General features: G+C 40.9%; 1 protein-coding gene across 1 annotated transcript in view; it reads right to left on the bottom strand.

Annotated features, from left to right (window-relative positions):
* LOC102479607 (cilia- and flagella-associated protein 44) overlaps positions 1-22,890 on the bottom strand; it is a gene marked incomplete at its 5' end in the record, with an annotated part of 59,432 nt that overhangs the window by 2,225 nt on the left and 34,317 nt on the right. The window contains 8 exons of the mRNA XM_027774467.1: positions 4,563-4,697; positions 8,543-8,703; positions 10,448-10,649; positions 13,145-13,261; positions 14,559-14,689; positions 16,180-16,290; positions 19,624-19,819; positions 21,519-21,722. Coding sequence (XP_027630268.1) covers positions 4,563-4,697; positions 8,543-8,703; positions 10,448-10,649; positions 13,145-13,261; positions 14,559-14,689; positions 16,180-16,290; positions 19,624-19,819; positions 21,519-21,722 — 1,257 coding nt within the window. The remainder of the gene's footprint in view (positions 1-4,562; positions 4,698-8,542; positions 8,704-10,447; positions 10,650-13,144; positions 13,262-14,558; positions 14,690-16,179; positions 16,291-19,623; positions 19,820-21,518; positions 21,723-22,890) is intronic.

The raw sequence follows: 22,890 nt of genomic DNA, 5'->3' as shown, positions 1-22,890 counted from the left end.
TTATATTATTAAGGGCTTGAAGTGGGATTAGAAACAGGTTGCCTGAAGCCAAAGTTTCCTGCTTTTCCCATTACCCTTATTTACCTGGCAGATCTCTGTTGTAAGGATTACCTATACCCTGCCACTGTGCTCACCTTTATTTTAGAGGTTTTTTTGGAGAGATTTTCACTGTAGGGCGCGTGCGCTCGCCAGACAGACAGAGAGAGACATAGAGACAGAAAGCGAGAAATCACCCCCCAGGGGGGATGGTCACGCTGCAATCCCTTCTCCTCCATTCTCCTCTCGGGATCTTGGGCACGCACGCACACGCGCCCGGCGTGAGTTTTAAGCCACCAGGTCCGGGACGCGAACCGCAGTCAACCACGTGGGAGTTCCAGCGACATAGCCATTATGCTAACTGCTGGTCCCTAAAAATATACTTGCCCTCACATATCCATTAGGAGTACAGACCTTGAGTCACTTAAATAGCCACTGCTCCTTGATTTAAGGAGCCTTCAACTAATCCCTCCACTAAAATCCCACCCTTAGTAAATGTGTGCCTCTGGACTACAGGGCAACCCTTCAGCTGCAAGTCCCCTTAAAAAGAGCTGGCCTTGAAGCTAGCTAGAGAGCTGCCCATCACTGGAATCATGAAAGATAAGGTATGATATTTTGTGTCCCCGAAATAAATCTTCTCTATATCCTCATCTGATTTCTTTCCCCCACCATCCGTCCTTGCTTGGGCTTCACTTCCAGGGAGATCTGTGCTCCACGAGCTAGGTTAGGACCATTTTAATGATCAGACTTAACCAGAGGAAATGTATGTGATAATTGATCATTTTTAACCTAAAAAATGGCCATTTCACCTGAGTTAACCTAAATGCTCGTTTGATGGCTTTCCCGCTAGATCCTAGGGCGTCTTAGGGACAGGGCCCAATATGATCGAGTGTCAACACTCTACCCAGTACCTGCCTAGTGGTGTTGCCTAAGTAGATGCTCAATAAAATCCGAGCGCATAAATCCATCTGCTGAAGGGGGGACATAACATTCACTCAGGGCCAGGTCTGCACGAGACGTTCTGCACATGCTCTCACAACTCCTCCTCACCCTAATTCTGAACGAGGGTAGTTCTTCCAGTTTTACAGATAAGGAAACTGAGACTCAAAGAGATTTCTTAATTAGCCCAAGTAATTATATTATTAAGGGCTTGAAGTGGGATTAGAAACAGGTTGCCTGAAGCCAAAGTTTCCTGCTTTTCCCATTACCCTTATTTACCTGGCAGATCTCTGTTGTAAGGATTACCTATACCCTGCCACTGTGCTCACCTTTATTTTAGAGGCTGTAAAAGTGAAACGCTAACTGTACCCAGTTTCTTTTTCGGCTGAGAGTGGCTAAATGGATGTAAGCAGGATATTTTTCCTTTCTTTTTTATTTTTAGAGAATTATTTATTTTATTTTATTTATTATTATTATTATTTAATTTGACCAGAGAGAGAGAGAGACAGAAAGTGAGAAAGCAAGCCACCAGGTCTGAGATTTGAACTGCGGTGGGTCATCTGGGAGTCCAGCGCCTTAACCATCATGCCCTTGGCCGGCTCCAACTTTCACTTTCTTAATAAAAAGAACACGGGTGTGAAACGCAGAGCTGAAGCAGCCCTCCTGTGACTTGGGAGGAGATGGAGAATCACAGAGATGCTGGCTCTGATTCCAGAGACTCACTAAATCAAAACCCACAGTTGTCTCCCCCTAGACTTTGTGACTCCTGCTCGTTAAGCTACTCCCACTGGAGCTTTTAGTCGGTTGCAGCTAAAAGCATGCCCAGCCCCAGCTCATGTCTAGTCACTCCAGTTAGTCACTGTGAAGTCACTTTCACTCTTCTTTCTTCTCACTACATTCAATCAAATTGTGGCTATTCTTACTTTGAAATGTCTTTCGAAAATTCCTTTTTGCTTTTACCAACTATAGTCCAGTTCATTCCTAGACCACGGGAGTCGGCTTTGGAGGCAGACAGATCTGGGTTTAAAGCGCTGGCTGGTGGCGGGGCGGTTGAGGCAGTGGGATGTCATATGGCTGACTGTGCAGTGTGAGTCCAGACCCGACGGCTTGAGAAACACGTCAGGCGTATGTACACGTGTGCCCAAAATCCCCAAAGAAGAGAGAGATGGAGGAGAAGGGACTGTGGTGTGACCATGCCCCTTGGAAGTTGCTTTCTTGTTCTTCTCCACCTTTTTTTTTTTAATTTATTTATTTCATTTCATTTGTTATTATTATTATTTTAACTTGACCAGAGAGAGACAGAGGGAGAGAGAAAGTAGAGTGAGAAAGCAAACTGCCAGGTCCAGGACTTGAACCGTGTTGGCCATGGGGGAATCCAGCACCTTTAACCACCAAGCCACCTGCTGCACCCCTCTTCCACTTTTGTCTCTCTCTTTGGAGTACACATACTTTCTGGAAAATTTTAAAAAGCATACAAAAAATTAACCGCTACGAATTAGCTTTGAGAGCCTCACCAAGTTACTCTTCTGAGTTCTAGAAAGTAGTGTTTTGAAAATTAAATGTGATATTGTAATGGTGCCTGACTTAACCTGTTTTCTGTTTGCTTGAATGGTTAACCTTTAGAAAAAATAATAGTAACAGAGACTTCCTTCTTAATCCAGCCAAGAGATATAATTTAGTTGTTCTTAAGAAGTAGGAGAGGGACCAGCAGATGGCATAATGGTTACGTTGCTGAACTCCCACATGGTCAACTGCAGTTCGAGTCCCAGACTGGCACCTTGAAACTCATGCCAGTCACATGTGCATGCATACTCAAAAATCCCTAGAGAAGGGATTGTGGCATGGCCATGCCCCCTGGTGGGGAGGGAGTGATTTCTCACTTTCGGTCTGTTTCTGTCTAGCAAAAATCTGTCTAAAAAAAAGAAGTAGGAGAATCAGATAACAGATGTAACCAGAAAGGCTGACCACAAGAATAAATGAAGGCCTCCTTAGATTTCCTGATGCCCTGGGCAATTGAGGATGAACGAAGGATATGCTACACCTTGTCCTCTTTGTTCGATGTTCCTTGATCACATTACACATGAATCCAGGATTGCATCACATCTGCTCTCCAATCAGAGAGCGGCAAATCTGAGTTTAATCCTTAAATCCTTGCTGAGTTACTCTCAAATTAAAGCCCGTTCCTTCCCATGCAAATTAGTCAGTCATTGGCAAACTGCATGATGAACTTGGGCTTGATAACAATTGCTTATGTAAAGACTCTACATGTAAAGAGACCATGAAGATACCACATGTAAAGATGCCATGAAGATACCACATAAGAAGATACATACTAGAAATTTCCTTTCCCATATACTTCTTTCCTCTTCAATGTATCTGGACTTATCCAAGTACATCAAGTCAATGAACATTTATGACTGCTGTCTGTGGAGATGCTGTTTAGGCATTAATCTCAAAGACTGTCTTGATTCTTCACTCAAAAATTCCTCAGTGAATTGAGGGCCCTCACTATTCAAATTCTAGTTTTCCAGGGCCAGCAAATGGTGTAGTGGTTAAAGGTGCTGGATTCCCACATGGCTGACTACAGTTTGAGACCTGGTCCTAGCAGTTTGCTTTCTCACTTTTTCTTCCTCTGTCTCTTTGTCTGTCTCTGGTCAAATTTAAAAATAATGATAACAAGCGGAATTAAACAAATAAATAACTCTAAAAAAACTAAAGAAAGAAACAAATTCTAGTTTTCCTTTCATATCTAAACTCCAATTATAACCCTCCTAAGTCTTCTTATTCACTCTTTTTTTCTTTTCTTTTTTTTTTCTTTTTGGAGAGGTTTTTTTGCTATAGGGCACATGTGCTTGCCAGACAGACAGAGATAGAGAGACAGAAAGCGAGAAATCAGCCCCCAGGGGGGATGGCCATGCCACAATCCCATCTCCTCCATTCTCCTCTCGGGATCTTGGGCACGTACACACACGTGCCCAGCATGAGTTTAAGCCACCGGGTCCAGGACTCAAACCACGGTTGACTACATGGGAGTCCAGCGACATAGCCATTACGTTAACTGCTGGTCCCCTTATTCACTCTTCATGAAATATACCACACACTCTATTACCTTAAGACTTTTGCTTAGACCAGTGATTCTTAAACCCCAGCCTGGGACCAGCAGTTGGCAAAATGGCTACATCACTGGACTCCCATGTCGATTTTATTTATATATATATCTCAGAAGTGAAGTTTGACACCAAATTCAGGGAGTATATGGTCATCATTATTTATACCCAAATAGCCTTACCTCTCCAGGACCAAGGCAAACCCTACAGATCCATACTTACTGGGTTGTTGGGTAGTTGTGATGCACTTTTGCATAGAAAAACAGAAAATTACATAACAACTTCCCTGACAACCGAATATATGATTCCATGGCACCCAAGAGGTATTCAGTAAAGCTGTCCCTTGGGCCCACTGTGATGTGACTGAGGGACACGGATGGCCTGGAGGTGACCCAAGGGCAAGGTTTGTTGACATGCTAATACTTGATACTTGTGACTAGCGACCTTGACAGCTCCTCAATCCTGAAAACAGAAACATACCTGCTGGTTCTGTAACGTATTCAACTGCGTGTCAAGTTTCTTCTTCTCTATACATAAGTCATTCATCTGATGCAGCTTTTTGGTGTGTTCTTTCGTCTTCATCATCAGTTCAAATCGCACTTGAGCAATCTTTTCCTACCATGACAGGAAGATGTAAAATACAGTAAGTTAAATAAGAAAATTAGTGTCTAGATTTAATCAAAACCACCAGGCAAACAAAGCAAGATGCATGTTTGAAAATATAAACAAAAGCTAATATAAACATCTGACCAGAAGCAACTGCATTGGGTCTGATCCATAAAAGGTAAAATGAATGTAAGTATGCTCAAGAATAAAAGGGGTAAAATAAATAAAAACAGATATAGCTCTAGTTCGGGGATGAAATTAGTGTGCACACTGCTGGTATTCATTACTTACACTGGCGGAGACCGTACAGCCAACACAGGCAGAAGGGGAGCTGCCTCATGCCTAAGCAAGGTTGGGCTGAGAAGAACTGCAAGCAGGGCTGACAGTTACGGGCTCCAGTTTCTAACTGTGTTTTGTTGTACTGGTTTGTACTTTCAATCTCTCTGCCATGGGCTTTACTGTTATTACGGTTACCTGCAAGGGTAAAATAACACCCGCAGCCTTACTGCAACTTTACAATAAAGCCAATTAGTGATCCTGATGGAATGCGGTTCCTTAAGGTGACATCGATCAGGAAATTTGAGACTCACCTCACCTGCCTGTGTTAAGCCGAATTAGCATATGTTAGGTTAAATTAGTATAAGCCAAATTAGCATAAGTAGCATATGTAGACTAAGTTAGTTTAAGGCTAATTTTACGTAAATACCCCTTGCTAAAGCAGCAGGCCAGGTTAGCTTATGTTAGGTCAAGTTAGCACATCCACCACCATGACAGGGATTCAAAGATAGAGCACAAGAATTCAGTGATTAACAGACAGGAATTCAACAAACAAAATACAGGGATGCGCAGGTTAGTAGAGGAAGGACAGGCCTGGCTGGTGACGACAGGATGAACAAACTTGAAGATGCCAGGGGAAGATTATCTATCTTTACTGAGAGTTCTTATCTAAATTCAGGCAGGCAACAGATAGTCTTTAACTACAGTTTCTCATCTATGTGCTGTTAACTATGAAAAACTGCTAATTAAACATCCTGTGTTGTCTCCTGAGCTACAAAAACCCCCACATCCAAAAAAGGCCCTATCCGGTAATCAAGATCTAAGAAGAAAATGCACCAGCCAGATGGACTTTCTCGCCCTGAGAATTGTGACGGGTTATACCTAATCAAACAAAACAGACATCAAGTTTTATGATTATTGTTTCCATACTTTGTATACCTCATTTCTTAGAGTAAATCTTTTACTTCCCTCTCACCCCTCCTACTTCTGTAAAACATCCCTCAATAAATACGTATGTTTGATAACCACTGAGGCTGCAGCCTTGAGCTTGCTCTGACTGTAGTTGGTTGAGAACATGCTAAAGAGCATTGAGGTCTCAGTCTGATTCCTTCTCGCCTACGTCGCCTTCCTGTATATGAGCCTCAACCCACCCTGGTTGGAGCAGGTCTCCAGCATTACAGAAAAGATGAAAACTTAAGGAGCCAACTTTCATATCTTGCTCTTCTTTTCTGTTTTTTTTTTTTTTTTGCTTGTTTGTTTGTTTTGTTTTGTTTTGTTTTGTTTTAGGGAGATTTTTGCTATAGGGCACTTGTCTGCGCTTGTCAGAGAGACAGAAAGCAAGAAATCACCCCCTGGGTGGATGGCCACACCACAATCCCTTCTCCTCCATTCTCCTCTCGGGATTTTGGGCATGCAAGCACATGCACCTGGCATGAGTTTTAAGCCACGCCAGGTCCAGGACTCAAACCATGATTGACTACGTAGAAGTCCAGTGATGTAACCACTATGCCATCTGCTGGCCCCCTTATCTTGCTCTTTCTGCTGAGTTGGCCCCAAATCTTCATGACTTGAACAGTCACGAACTACATAATGGCTTTCTTTTGTTTCCTTACTGAGTTTGTCATAGGACAGGAGAGTGCTGAGCTGCATGGTGAAGTCCTTGGTTCTTTGGGTCCAGGTCACTAAAATTAGAGACCTCTCCCTAGGTGCAAAATAAAGCCACAACCACAATAAAAGTAGGAAAGATAATTTAATATGAAAGAAAGATTTTAGAAAAGAAGTACACCCAAAAGACCTTTGGATGGGCAGGTTGTTAGGTAGCAACTGTGTTTGGAACTGGTTAGGTATTATTTTTATTATCAGAGGTGATAATGCATATTTAACAGTGGGAGGTCTGTCATATTTCTGTCCTTGGTTTGAATTTGTGGGCTTTCTCCTGCGCTTGCACAGCTCTCTCACAGGTGAGGAATTTGAGAAGTTTGGATTACCTAACTGCGCATGCCCAGTGTGAGCCATGATGCCTAATTAGAATAAACTGCCCAATTAGTTTATTGCCCCAGTGGGAATCGGGATGTTGACCAAAATGTCTGGTTGAGTCTTTTTATATTGATGAGGGATGATAAGAAGGAAATTTATAATCATCCCTGTGTGTCTTCCTCAGGTACCAAGAAGAAAAATGGTATTTGCCTGGCCTTCCCAGCACCAGGAGCTGGGTGGGAAGAAGGCATCTCATGGAGGGTCTGGTCGTAACTCCTGATAAATTGTGATTGATGTGACATGTGTCTTGCTATTCTCTTAGGGCTGCCCACTCATTACTAGCTAACTGCCTACCACACTTGAGTAAATTATTCTAGGTGGCACATATTCCTTCCAATATTCCCCTGTTCAGAATCAATCCCACTGACAAAAACTCTTTTTCCTAAAACTAATTATTTGTTTTTATTTATTATCATTATTCTTCAATTTGACCAGAGAGAAAAAGTGAGCGAGAAAGAGCCAGAAAGCAAGCCCAGGACTTGAACCATGGTTAGCCATATGGGAGTGCAGTGCCCTAGCCATCATGTCACCTGCTGGTCTCTGACATAAACTCTTAATTAATTTTCTCCTTCAAAAGTACAGTGCTAAATTTTGGATTAGCAATGATGAGATGGGGTCATTGGACAAAATAACACTAGGAACTTCTTCTATCCTATCTGCTGATGAGATAATACAGAAAGTTGGAGAAGTCATAATGACTTGTGGATTTATATAATCCTATATTTTATTTTTTAAGAGAGATTTTTCCTATAGGGCACATTTACTCGCTGGAGAGGCAGAGAGAAAAAACAAGAAATTACACCCTGGGAGGATGACCACACTACAATCCCTTCTCTTCCAGTCTCCTCTTTGGGTGGCATGCACACACACATGCCCAGTATGAATTTCAAGGCGCTGGCTCCAGGACTCGAACCGTGGTCAACATGGGAGTCCAGCAGCGTAACCATTAAGCCAACTGGTGTTCCCAGTTAATATAATCTTTGTAAAAGCTCCTATCTCTGAGTTGGGCTGGAGCTGGAGCACTGTCTCACCTCACGGCTTGAAAACCAACATGTAGGCATTAAGTTCAGGTAACCACAGGTAATGTCTACATACTGTAGGTAAGACTCTACCAGCAATATAGTCTATGCCCTGTTACAAAACTTATTTCTTCACAGTGCTTTCTAATTTCCAAGTTGGAACAGTATGCAACAGTTATACCATAATACAGTTAAGGATCTCAGAGGGTAGCAGCTCCATTTCTAACACCGTCACAGTAATTATACATTAATGTAGGCCTCCCAGTGGGATCTACCCACAATCTTTTATGCCATTTTCCATCATATTTATGTGAACTCTGGACCCTCAAGTCCAGTGTTGGTGGTTTCACTCCAAGATAGACAAGTTTCTCCAAACAAGTAACAGTAAGGTAGCCAAGACAGACCTAAGATCCTAAGGGAGCCCCAAATGGGGCTCACAGACTTACCAACAGGCACAGGGATGATTCACCACTCACGGCTCACCAGGATTCAGCCAAAGATCACTCGCCCTCTCCTCCTTACCTCCCACAACTTCATTTCTTTTGCGTTTGATAGCTCTTTTCGAAGTTTTTTGATCTTTAGTTCTTCAAGTGTTGTATTAACAGAAAGCGTCTGAAGGGCTTCTAGGTCTATCACACGGCCAAACTTGCTGATCATGAGCTTACGAACTGTTTCCTCCATTTCTAAAAGACAGTCACCATCTCAAGCTGTTCACTGGCTCCCATTGTTAGTAAACACACAGTATCAGCAGCGGTTGAAAATTCAAAGGAACAGCTTTTATAAGTAGATGGAAGTTCTTTTTAGTTTTGCTATGGGGCATGTACACTTACCAGAGAAGACAGAGAGACAGAGAGAGAAGGAAAGTGAGAAAGCACACCCCAAAGGGATAACCATGCTGCAATCCCTTCTCCTCCTTTCTCCTCTTGGGATTTGGGGCACACAAGTATACCACCCAGCATTTTCAAGTCCAGAACTTGAACCTCAAAGTCAGCTACGTGGGAATTCAGCACCTCAACCACAGCGCCACCTGCTGGCCTGCCAGTGAAAGATTCTGTTACCAGTTGATTTCTCCTCTGTGACTTCACGCCTGCTGCTTTCCTCACATAAAACGCCCATTCCCTTACTGCCTCTTCATCTTCTAAATCTTGTATGAAAGTGGCTCATTCATCCCAAATGGCTTACACAGTCTGAACTGTCCCTTCTTGGGCTGTTAATAGGCTCCAATGAGACTATGAGGTTTTATTTTTTTTTTAAAAAAATATTAATCTCTGCAGTATCTGGTGTTAAAAATAGACAAAGTGTCACTCCAAATACAAAACTAAAATGCTTGCAGCGGTCATGGACCCCACACAGCCTGCTCTGCCCTGTCCCCTCTTTGTTCACCTCCTTTTCCAGATCTCTCCTTAATTATTCCACTCCAGACACCATGGCCTCCTCTCTGCTTCTCAAACATGAAGGCTCATTTCTGCCTCAGTCCCCCCTGAAATGCTCTTCTCAGAAACCACATGGCTTACTCCTCAAGGCCCATTTTCTGAAAGGAAGCTGTGAACTTGGTGAAAGACTCATTCCCTATTTCTGAAGGGGCACTAAGACCAGGTCCTCATCATCCAATTAGGGAGAACCACATCTTACCAGCTATGCTACCTTCAGGAAGTCTTCTCCTGGCCTCCCGTAACCCTCAGCATTCTTTCCCAGCCCCTTTTTAACTTGTCCTCCTAACAATTATTTCCATTTAATGTGCAATGTATTTCACTTTTGTTTCTTGTCTTTCTCCAGCATGGAAATACTAGGGCACTTGGGAAAACACTTTCCTGTAGGACGTGAACTCTCCAAAAAAATATCATGCTTGTAACAAGATGTTCTCAGTTACTGGATTGTCCTCTATGTGATGTTTGAAAACTCTAAGATATAACAAGATGACGCAGTTCTTTATTATTATATTTTTTTGAGTTTTTTGCTATAAGGCACGTGCACTCACCAGAAAGACAGAGAGACAGAAAGTGAGAAATCACCACCACCACCCCCCAGGGGGGAATGGCCACACTGCAATCCCTTCTCCTCCATTCTCCTCTTGGGATCTTGGGCACGCACGCACACGTGCCTGGCATGAGTTTAAGCCACCAGGTCGGGGACTCACACTGCAATCAACTACGTGGGAGTCCAGCGACATAGCCATTATGCTAACTGCTGGTCTCAGGATGACACAGGTGTGTTATGGTATAGAAATTTGTATCCAGGCACAACCATTATAATTAAATTATAATGGGAGCTGGCAAGTGGTGTGGTGGTTAGGGGCACTGGACTCTCACGTGGCTGACAGTAGCCACTGGCCATCATTTGACACAGCCCCAGGAGGGGCTACTCCCTTTCCATTCTATGTGAGTGGCACTCCATGCATGTGTGTGATGTGGCAGCCAGGGTTCTCACTTTGTATCGTTTTCGCCATCTCTCTCTTTTCTCGGATGAGCATTTTCCGCCTCTCCCGGCATTCTTTGTTAAGTTTTAGCTGCTTGGAATTTTCTTCCTGGAGCTGAATGATTCGCTCTTGCAGTCGTCCCAAGGAGTGATTAGAAAAGACCAAGGTACCAGATAGATCAGTAGGTACTTCTCCAAATACCACATACTCTATCTACAAAAAAAATGAAAATAGTAAACAAACTAGACAAAGACACAAACTAAATATAAGGCAGTCGAAAGCACAAGGACAGACTTCATTCTCTGTCCCGTTTAAGTCCTTGCCCTGGGCTTTCTCACCCTGTGTGGCAGGGACCAGGTAGTCACAGACAGTTTTATCAGACAGGGGGCCACACCACACCTCTGGGGACGGTGGATCTTTTCACACTCGCCATGCCCAATGTCTATTGCATAAGGTAACAATGGGACAAACATTTCCTACTAGGCAAACCACTGCACATAGTTAATCTAATTGTCAGGTGACCTGAAATATATATAAGGCTTCTTTGTTGTTGATATTTTTCCCTCTAAATACACTACTCTTAACCTTACGAAAGAGAATACAATAAGCCTTTTCTCTCCCTGATAAGTATTCCTGAAAATTAATACGAGTTGCAATTCTGGTACAGAGTGGAAATTAATATAAAGGAGGAAAAGAGAAAATATCTTTCTTTTGTCTTGACTGCCCTCATTAATGGATAGATTATTTGCACAGGTGTGCTAGCCTGTGCCTGCTTGCTTGGCTCCTCTCAGTAAGAACCTTGATTCTCCCCAGCTAGCCCTGTCTAAGGGGTGCTCACTTTGTATCGTTTTCGCCATCTCTCTCTTTTCTCGGATGAGCATTTTACGCCTCTCCCGGCATTCTTTGTTAAGTTTTAGCTGCTTGGAATTTTCTTCCTGGAGCTGAATGATTCGCTCTTGCAGTCGTCCCAAGGAGTGATTAGAAAAGACCAAGGTACCAGATAGATCAGTAGGTACTTGTCCAAATACCACATACTCTATCTACAAAAAAAATGAAAATAGTAAACAAACTAGACAAAGACACAAACTAAATATAAGGCAGTCGAAAGCACAAGGACAGACTTCATTCTCTGTCCCGTTTAAGTCCTTGCCCTGGGCTTTCTCACCCTGTGTGGCAGGGACCAGGTAGTCACAGACAGTTTTATCAGACAGGGGGCCACACCACACCTCTGGGGACGGTGGATCTTTTCACACTCGCCATGCCCAATGTCTATCGCATAAGGTAACAATGGGACAAACATTTTCTACTAGGCAAACCACTGCACATAGCTAATCTAATTGAGTCAGGTGACCTGAAATATATATAAGGCTTCTTTGTTGTTGATATTTTTCCCTCTAAATACACTACTCTTAACCTTACGAAAGAGAATACAATAAGCCTTTTCTCTCACTGATAAGTATTCCTGAAAATTAATACGAGTTGCAATTCTGGTACAGAGTGGAAATTAATATAAAGGAGGAAAAGAGAAAATATCTTTCTTTTGTCTTGACTGCCCTCATTAATGAGTAGAGAAGATAATCCCTGCATCATTAGTTTATGTCTGTTTAAAGATGGCGGGAGGGGACCAGCAGTTGGCATAATGGCTATGTCGCTGGACTCCCATGTAGTCGACCACAGTTCAAGTCCGGACCTGGTGACTTAAACTCACTCCGGGCACGTGTGTGTGCGTGCCCAAGATCCCAAGAAGAGAATGGAGGAGAAGGGATTGTGGGGTGGCCATCCTCCCTGGGGGGTGATTTCTTGCTTTCTGTCTCTCTCTGTTTTTCTGGCAAGCGCACGCACTCTATAGCAAAAACCTCTCCAAAAAAAAAGAGAGAGAGAGAGAGAGAAGACGCTGTGAAAAATGACATACATCCAAGACCCAAGATTTCAACCTCTATTTCATTCTTAAGTCATATGCTCCTCTTTTCTCCAGACACGAAATGACTAAACTTTAACATGATGGGGCCAGCAGGTGGCGTAGTGTTTAAGGCATTGGATTCCCACATAGTTGACTGCAGTTCAAATCTTGGACCTGGCAGCATGAAACTCATGCTGGGCACAAGTGAGTGTGTGCCCAAAATCGTAAAAGGATGGAGGAGAAGGGATTGCAATGTGGCTATCCTGCCTAGGTGGTGATTTTTTGCTTTCTGTATCTGTCTCTTCAGTAAGTGTACATGTCATATAGCAAAAACTCTCAAAGAATAATAAAATAAAATAAAGTGATAATGGGCCACAGAGAAATAAGCATTTTTTACTAAGGGTTTTGCCATAGGTAATATGTGCTTGCTAGAGAGAGACAGTGAGAGGGAAAATGAGAAATTATCCCCTGGTGGAACAGCCATACCACAATCACTTCTCCTCCATTCTCCTTCTGGGATTTTGGGCACATGTGCACACATGCCTGGCATGACTTTCATGCTGCTGGGTCCAGGACTCGAACTGCAGTTGACCATGTGGGAGTCCAGTGCCTTAACCACTATGCCACCTACTGGCCCCATAAGAATCCGACAGCAGATAAGAAAAGTTTAGGTGTCATTCTACATGTAGAATTCTCTGCAAAGGACTGCAGTTCTCCCCACTAGCGACCTTTGAATCTTTCTCCGGGAAAGCCTGGGCAGGAAGACTCTCGTTGGGACGAGGCAGAGCAACCTTTCCTGGCACGTCACCTGGTGCAGCTTGAGTGGAAATGCCACCAGCAGTTCATTTAGCCTCTGCTGCTTCTCTCGCTGATAAGCCTCCAAGGCCTCCTCTGCTGCATTCAGATTAGTGGCCACGACTTTCACCTGTGGAGAGGCCATGGGTGAAATGCTGACAAGACTGAACGAAGGAATACCTGAAACGGTAAATGAGGGCCTCCGAGAAGGAGGATCTGCTCTGCTGGGCTGTGATTAAATGCCTGACCCCACTCTGCAGTCCAAGGATGTATATTACGATCCACAGCGCTCTTTCAATTGTTCTTATGTCTTACTACATGCATAGGAGCTTGGAAGACTCATCCTCATCTCCTTTTTATTTGCAGCATGAAAATTGGTGCTTAGTTAGGGAATGTCTGTGTTATTCTGGTGGAGGTCTTGTTTGGGCACAACAACCTCAGTAAGTTAAAAGGGACTGTGGTTTAAGTCTTGGACCCAGCAGCTTGAAACTCATGCTGGGCACAAGTGAGTATGTGCCCAAAATCGCAAGAGAAGAATGGAGGAGACAGGATTGCAGGATGGCCATCTTGCCTAGGGGGTGATTTTTTGCTTTCTGTCGATGAAACTTTAAAGCAATGAAACTAAGCACAGTCTTTATCTCCAAAAAAAAAAAAACCTGAAAGTTTTCTAAATCATTTTCTATGGGAGGGGGTCTTCAAAAAATTCTTAAAAATATGAATTATAAAAAAATGCTAAATGAATTCCAAGTGTTCTGCACCAAAATAAACTTATCCTTAAATTCTATTTTTATGAACTTTTGAAGTCCCCTCATATTTGTAAGAAGAAAAGCAATCTACCAAAAAATATTTCTGAATATGAATCAAGCCAAGTGATGTTGGTCTAGATAAGAGTAACTAAGGGGAAATGAGCGGATGCTGCAGACATCAGCTCCTATTAGACCAGAAGTTTAGCTCAGCAGTCTCTAATGTGGGATGTACGTATCCCAGGGGACCAACAAAATGATCTACTGGATGCAGAGAGAAAATGCCAGAGTTTCTATTTCTAATGACTTTTTAATCTCATTCTTCTAAATTTGTTATTGAGAATGTTTCATAACAGAAAATGTATTAGCCCAATAGTTCCTGAACACAGTTTATAAATATATACATTAATTATTAGGGGTATGCGTCCCATCCTTTTTTTAATTTATAGAATTATGTAATTGAAAAGTTTGGAGACCAAGGACTGAGATTAGAAAAAAAAAGTCCATTCATCAAAAGAACGATGGCCCCTGCCAGTTTTTTTTTTTAAGGAAAAAAACAAACTGGGTGTAACATTAGAAATGTTTCTTCTCCAAGAAGAATTCCTAACAACGTCAGTTCTGTGAAATGGCTGCGAAGATGCGTAGCATGTTGGGTAGGGTAAACAAGCAGACAGGCCACCTTACTTTTTTGGACAATGTATCATATTCCTTTTTGAGGTTATCGACAATTTTCTTTTCTTCAACTAAGGCCTCCTCAATGTCCAGCCTTTTCTCTCGAAGTTGAAGGACCAATTCGAAAAGGGATGGATCACAATCTGAAAAGGGATTTAAAGTAAAACAGCAGCCTGTTTTGTTGTGGAACGTGGTGGTACCATTTTGTTGCAGAAGTGTGGGTTTGGAGCTTCAGAATCCATGGCGTCTATTTGTGTATCCCTCCAGAAAGCCTTCACTACATGTATGGCTCCATTCTTCCAGGTGGACATTATTAATAGTAATAATAATCATGATAGTAAAAATGATACTAGTACTGATGTTTGAGCAGTACTTGGAGCCAAGTTTTGGGCTGAGCCCTTCAAGTATGTTACCTCAATGAAGGCTCATAGACTTTGCAAGGTAGCAACCACAATTCCCGTTTCATAGATGGAGCCTCTACGTCTCAGAGAGGAGTAACATGGCGGCTACCAGGGATTCAACTGCATTAGCTCTCTATTATTTGTCATATCACACTAACAGCCATATTCCCCCACCGAGTAATGGAGAATCTAACAGTGGAATACTAGCATAGAATTTAGGAACTTTGTTCTAGACCTAGTTCTGTAACAATACTACCTAAGAGATGTTGTTTGAGCTAATTAATCCTGCTATAAAATAATGAGTAGTTATACAATGCCTTATGCTCTCTTACATTTACAAATAATATGATTGTAAGAAAACTCTGGTTTTCAAAATTAAAATGTTCTAAATCTTACTCACAAGTAAACTTTAAAATTTTGATTTAAACTTTATTTTGAATGTCTAGAAAAACAAATTACAGACCAAAAGAAAAGTTTCTTTTGCTAGGGAGCCATTTATCTATGGAGACTATCAAAATCTTGATCAGGCTGCTCCAGGTTGGTTTCACCAGTGAAAACAGCGAATACATTGCCAACCATTTGCAGAAAACGGGTACACATTGCCCTTTCAAAACAGATTTGAGATACAAAAATTTGAATGTACTTGTCAAAAAGGGAAAGTATTTCAAAACACACACACACACACACACACATACATGCACATATATACAAATTACAATCTGGGGTTTCTCTATAAAGTGAAACTTGCTTCATAATTTATAATAACTCTGAGTCAACTGTCTACAGATCATTTAATTTGTCACTCATAAGTGGCTGCCTAAGACAAGAGATAATACATCAACCAGGGAGCCCTAAGAAGTATACATTAGGCTATACGTCATACGATTTAAGTCGCCTCTTCTTTAAATTATATTATTAGAGGGGCCAGCAGGTGGCGTGGTGGTTAAGGACGCTGGACTCAAACATGGCCGATTGAGGTTCAAGTCCCAGACCGGCTTGCTTTCTTGCTTTTTTTGTTTGTTTCTCTCTCTCTCTCTCTCTCTCTCTCTCTCTCTCTCTCTCTCTCTCTGGCTCTGTCCCTCTCTGGTCAAAATAAAATAAATACATAAAGTTAAATAAAAATAATTCCTTAAAAATTTTTATCATTGGAGAACTGAGACACAAGTAAGAACCTTCTCAGTATTGTCAACATATATTCACACTTCACAGAACACATGGTTTATCCAACTCACTTATTGGGCAGATAGAATCATCAAAAACTTCATCTTCAGAGCCAGACTCATCCTCATCTCCCTCCAAGCTGGATTCTTCTTCACTTGATTCCTCACTTTCTTCATCTTCATCTAAAGAGAGATGAGGAGAAGGTTAGCAGAGAAGTTTCTTTATTAAACTTGATCAATACTAGATTTTTGTTTAAATTGCCACAGCGCTCATTTCCTTCCTAGAGAGAGGTGGGTAGAGAGAACACCCCATGATGGGAGTGGTCACACTGCAGCTCCTTCTCTTCCATTTCTTCATCCTGCTGGGACTTCACGGACATGTGCTCACTTGGCATGTTTTTCAAACTGCTAGGGTCAGCCCAAAATACTGTATTTTTAAAGTAAAGTATTTTCCAGTGAGTCAGCCACTAGGAAAATAGAAAACAGATAAAGCAGGAAATTCCTCAGTGTTTTTAGAAAAGTTTAAAATTATTAGGGACATAGACCCCAAACTCGATTCCTGCCGAAGTTTGTGCAGTTATTTATCGTAAATACGTCAGTCAGTGGGGTTTGAGACCAAGTTGTCAAGCTTCTTGTGTTGTGACTTCACATACATCTGGTGAAATAGGCCCTCAATTCTTAAATCGTAGGATGCTCTAAAAACAGAAAAGATTTTCATATCTTTTCTGAACCCAAGTAACACTATCTTTAGTCTTTACTTAACCTACTTAGTGTGAATGTGCATATTTTAAGGTATTTGATTTCAGATCCTAAATTGGACCCTGGTATGGGAGTATTATGTCGATAAAGACTCTCCTTTGCCCACACTTGAGTTAGGCTTTTCTGAGTTCTCTCTGACTAGTTGCCAACCTTGGGCTCTGTCCTTCTCAGCCTGTTTAGTCCAGTTGTGACAGAAATTATTTTGAGTCAGTTCAGCAAAATCCCCCACCCTTGATATCTGACCAAATTTCTCATTCCTCCACCTTTAATATCTTATTACCCTGGGCTACTTTCCTCAAAAGTCCTGTTAGGACAGTTTAGCAAAGAATTATCTACCTCTTAGTAGTTTTCTGTTCACTATTTCTTGGCTGTAAAACATTGTCCTTGTACTCAGAGTGGAGCCCCATCTCTGTCTCTTACCACAAAGACCCATGGTAGAGTCAGTCTCATAGTCTAGAGGTTAAGGAAGCTGGATCCCATGTGGATGTCATGGTTCAAATCCCAGCACAACAGCTGAAAAACACACCAGGCGTGTGTGTGCAAGTGCTCATCCCAAATCCTGACAGGACGGAGAAGTGGAGGAGAATGAACTGCACATGACCACACCCCACTGGGGGGTGCTTTCTCCCTCTCTCTGTCTCTCTGGCAAGTCCACACACCCTCTGACATCCACACCACACACCCCCAAAAAAAAGAAACAAGGAGAAAAAAAAAGACAATTTAAAAACTATAAACCAACAGTCCTTATTAATATAAATATAAAATTTCTTAACAAATATTGGTAAATAGAGTTTGGTAATAAATAAAAAGAATTTTCACTATACCAAGGAGAGTTTATTATAGGGATCCAAGTCTGGTTCAACAATTAATAATCACCTAATGTAATCCACCTTATTAACAGGTTAAAGGAAAAAAATCATCTGATCATCAGTAATACAGAAAAGCACCTAACAAAATTCAGCACCTATTCATGATAAAAACCATTCATAAAAAGTAGAAACAGAGGGAAACTTACTGAACTTGACAGAGAATATCGCTGAAACATCTACAGGTAACATTATACTTAATGGAAAAAGAGTGAATGCTTTCCCCCTAAGATTGGGAACAAGACAAGGGTGACAGCTCTCAGCACTCCATTTCAACATAATAATGGCTGTTCTAGCCATGCACTAGGGCAAGTGAAGGAAACAGATAGGCAGATCAGAAAGAAGTAAATAAACTGCTCGTGTTTGCAGATGGGATAATTATGTACATAGAAATTCCCAAAGAATCTACTGGTAACTCTTAGAACTAATAAGGTCATGAGATATGAGACAAAAATTAAAAATCTATTGTATTTCTACATACCAGCAATGAATAAGAGGATACCGAGATTTAAAATATAAAACCATTTAAATTATTCAAAAAAGGTAACACTTAGTGTAAATCTAACAAAACATGAATATGAATTGTATGTTGCAAACATGCGATGCTAATGAAAGAAACCAAACATCTAAATAAGTAGAAACGTATTGTGTTAAACCTCTGGAAGACTCAACTCATTAAAGATATTAGTTCTTGGGGCCAGCAGGTGGCATGATGGTTAAGGGTGCTGGACTTCCGGATGGCCAAACACAGTTCAAATCCCAGACCTGGCAGCTTGCTTTCTCACTTTTCCTCTCTCTTGCTTTGTCCCTCTTTGGTCAAATTAAAATAAATAAAGTTAAATAAAATAATTCTTAAAACAAAAAAGGAACTCGTTCTCTCCAAATTGATATACAAGTTGTTTAAACAATTGCTATCAAAATTCCAACTAGATTTTTTATATAGACCAAAAGAGGGCCGGTCTTACAGCACAATGGTTAAGCATAATGCATCAAGAACAAGATCCCACATGGTCTAGTCCCAGTCTCAGGGGCTTGAAAAATGCACTGGGTTTATATGCATGAATGCCCCAAATCCTGACGGGATGGAGAGAAAGGATTGCAGCATGACCATGTCCCACTGGGGGGTACATGCTCTTTGTCCCTTTTGCACATGAGCGCACGTACCCTCTGGCAATTAAAAAAATTTAAAAAGACAAATAACGGAACTACAACAGCTAAAACAATTTTGAAAAAGAAGAACAAAATGGGAAGACTTGGGCTACCTGATTTCAGGACTGGATGTGCAGCTAGAGTAATCAAAACTATATACAGGTAGAGAGATAGACACGCATATCAATTGTACAGAATAGGAAACCTAGAAACAGATGCACACAAATATCCGCAAATGATTTTGACAAAGATCAAAGTCATTCAATGAAAAAGAGACTACCTTTTTAACAAATGGCTTCAACAAATGGTGCTACAGTGAAAGAAAAGACACAAGCTACAGACTGGGAAAAAAATATTTGCAAACCACATATCTGACATAGAACTAGTACCTAAAATACATAAAGAACTCCAAAATTCAACAAGCAAACAATATTATAGCATGGGAAAAAGACCATTCACCAAAGAATATATATGGCAAATAAACACACAAAAAGAAGTGTTTGTTAAACTACACAATGCCAACGCATACCAGACACACACACACACACACACACTCCAGATGTTTGAAGACCCACAGGTTTGTATCTTCCTCTCTTTAATCTCCACAGTCCCTTTACAGTGTCTATGTTGAAGAGGGGGCAGGGAGGAGCTATCTATCATCTAATAGGTCCCTTTAGGTACATCTCTGTCTCATGTTACTGAAAAAAAAAAAAAGAATTATATGGAAGAAAGGAACACAAACCGGCATCTCCTTCAACTTCTTTTTTCTTTACCCGCTTAATCTTCTTCTTTAGGACCTTTGTGAGGAAGTTAGCAAATTTATTGTTTTCTCCAAGGGCTGCTTGGAAACCAGCGTAGAGCGCCTTTTCTTGATCTAAGAGTCTTGCAATTTCATTCTTTTTCTCTTCCATTTCTTTAAGAGTTTCATTAATTTTCCACTAAATGAACAACAACAATAATAAATGACAAGTAAAATATTTCTGATAAGTTAGGGTCAGAGAGCAATGCAAATTTATAGTCTACAAACATTTCTTTATAGCTGCTTGTTTTTTGTTTTCTTTTTGTTTTGTTTTGTTTTTTGTTTTTTGGTTTTTTTTTTTTTGGTCCAAAGGCATGGGCACTTTTGTTTTCTTTTTTTGTTTGTTTTGTTTTTTGTTTTTCGGTCCAAAGGCATGGGCATGCACACAGGAAGAGAGAGAGAAAGCGCCCCCTGGTGGGGCCTGGTCACACTGCAATCCTTTTTTCTTCAGTTCTCCATCTCATAAAGATCCTAGGCCTGCTCTGGCATGGTTTTCAAGCTGGCCAGGATGAGATTTGAATCCTGGTCAGTCAGGTAGAGCTAGCTTTCTCTGTGCAGAGTTAAGATCTGTGCTACAGGGCCAGCCTTTTTATAAAGCTTCTTGGTAGAGGGTTTACATTTTTGATGAGTGTAAAGTCATCAATATGTTTGGTTAAAATTGTATCATTCTTTTGCAAAAATCAGTTACATTCAGAATTCAAAAGATCAGCTTTTCAATTTTAGCTTCCTCAAAACACTTTATTAATTTTTAAAATTTATTTATTTAACTTGATTTATTATTATTTTCCATTTCGATCAGACAGACAGAGAGAGAAAGAGGGAAAGTGAGAAAGCAAGTCCCCAAGTTCAAGACTTGAACTGCGGTCAGCCATGTGGGAATCCAGCACCTTTAACCACCACACCACCTGCCAACCCCCCTCAAAACACTTTAAAACAAATGAGAATTTTGACAGATATGTGGATATCAGGTAATATTTTTACATGTATGGTCTTAAAAATCAAAGATGTTTTTGTATTAATATACAATAACTAAAATTTTAAAAATCATCTCTAATGAAGCTGATAGACCTAAAAACTGACATATTATTCAGTATATAATATCTATTCTCCTTTTTTAAAAAAAGCAAAGATAACATAATATATTTATTTAAATGTAACACTAGATATAATAAAGACAATGTCCTGTGACAGTCTATTATGTATTATACTGAAACTACTATCATACTTTAAAAGCTCTCCAACTTCTTTTCCTGTTATGTTCATAAAGAGAACATATAATCAAATCTCAATTTCACATGACAGCTGGTTACCAAAAAATGAACTCTTCAGATTCATACATAAGCTAAATGTAAAGCTCACTTTTGAAATTTTATTATCCCACTTTTAAAAATATCCAATCAAAATCACTAAAAAATTGGAATCATTTCTCTAAATAAATACCAAAAATGGAGAACAAGCAGGAATAACAGAAATCAGGAAGAAGAAGAGAGGGGAGAGAAGACAAGAAAGACATGAGGGCTGGAATCGATAAGGAAATTAAGAAGAAAATTTAAAAAAATCAACTTCCCAGGGCCAGCAGGTGGTGTGGTGGTTAAGGGCTCTGGACTCCCACATGGTTGACTGTGGTTTGAGTCCTGGACCTGGTGGTTTGCTTTCTCACTTCCTCTCTTTCTCTCACTCTGTCCCTCTCTGGTCAAATTAAAATAAATAAAGTTAAATAAAATAATTCTAAGGAATAAAAAAGAAATCAACTTCCTTCTATAACTAAGGGAGAAGCTAGCTAGCTCAGCTATGTGGATGTCAGCTAATATTTTTACAGCCAGCTTGCCCACTCATACTTGCATGTCCTGTTCCTCTTTGTCTAATGAATTCACACGCTCTTGAAGTATGTTTTCCTGTTTTTCAAAATTTTTGAGGAGAAGCATTTCTTGAAATAAGGTAACATGGTGCAAGTCAGCCAATTTCATCTGAGTATCCAGTTTCAGCTTCTGATGTCTCAGGAGCCTGAGTTCGGCATCGAATGTAACAATTAGTTCTTGGATCTGAAGTAGAAAAAACATGGGAGAATATGCTAGAAGGTAAGAATAGGTCCATGTGTCTTTATAAATATCTAACAGCACTAATTTGTTTAAAAGCATGCTCTCATCATGCCATTATTATGGATGGACCGTTGTGTGTGTGAGCGTGTGTGTGTGTGTAGTCATATAAATTAATTATGCCATTAAATTCACATAAATAAGTGTATTAAGTGGTAAGAATTTTGTAACTACCGTCCTTCCAGCTATTTCTTCACACCGATTAAGCCATCCAGAACGGTATCATCTAACTTGTAAGCTAACACTAACACGTACAAGAAGTATGACATACGGCACTGGTAACAGGCGTAGCTGCACTTTAGAAACGAAGAGTATGTAGGGTGGATAGAAGATGCTGGAGAGAGCCTGAAACTGTGCTGGGCTTTGAAGACTAAACTCTGGAAGGAAGTTGCTGTAGGTAGGAGGAGATAGCAAAGGAAAAAGCACAGATACAAAGTTAGCATGGTGTAGGTGGGAAAGAGGGGATGGGGAGAGACAGGAATAGCGGGAAATCAGAGCTGGAAGAAGTAGAGCTAATGGGATGGACAGTACGACTGAGGAACTCTAGGGGGCACTGTCACAGGGTGGAGCTGAAAAGACGCTGAGGAAGGGAATTCTATACGGCTGGCAGCAGGAAGTTACTGATTCAAACAGGTTCTTGTTCTTTCATAGTCAGAGCTCATTCTGCTCAACTGACCCTAGTCTGGTTCGGATTATCCTAGAATTAAAAAGAACTGCTCTTCAAACTTCAGAACACGTCACACCCAGTCACCAGCGCAAACACTCCCAACACTCTCTGTAAATCACCACATTACAGAGAGAGGATGGAGGGAAAAGCAGAGGGTGCCCTATTTCTCCAGAAGATTTCAGATTATGTTCCATCCGTCATCTGAAAGCTGCGCCTTCACTTCCCCTTTCACTCTGGCTGCAGTAAGATGCGAACTAACTGAAACGGGCTTGCCTTTCATTCTTAGCTCTCCAAAAAGAAAAAAAAAAAAAAAGGAAAAAGCTCTAAGTTCTGGGCAGAGCACAATGATTTTCGGGAGGCAAAAGATGGGGAGAAAGCCAAGCTATCAGTGAATGGTAAGCTGGTCAAGGTTTGGGAAAGGTTAAGGTAGGGAAAGTAAATAAATAA

The sequence above is a fragment of the Tupaia chinensis genome, unplaced genomic scaffold (genome assembly GCF_000334495.1).
Source record: "Tupaia chinensis unplaced genomic scaffold, TupChi_1.0 Scaffold000437_1, whole genome shotgun sequence".
Lineage (NCBI taxonomy): Eukaryota > Metazoa > Chordata > Mammalia > Scandentia > Tupaiidae > Tupaia > Tupaia belangeri.
This window is presented reverse-complemented; position numbering and strand designations above follow the sequence as displayed.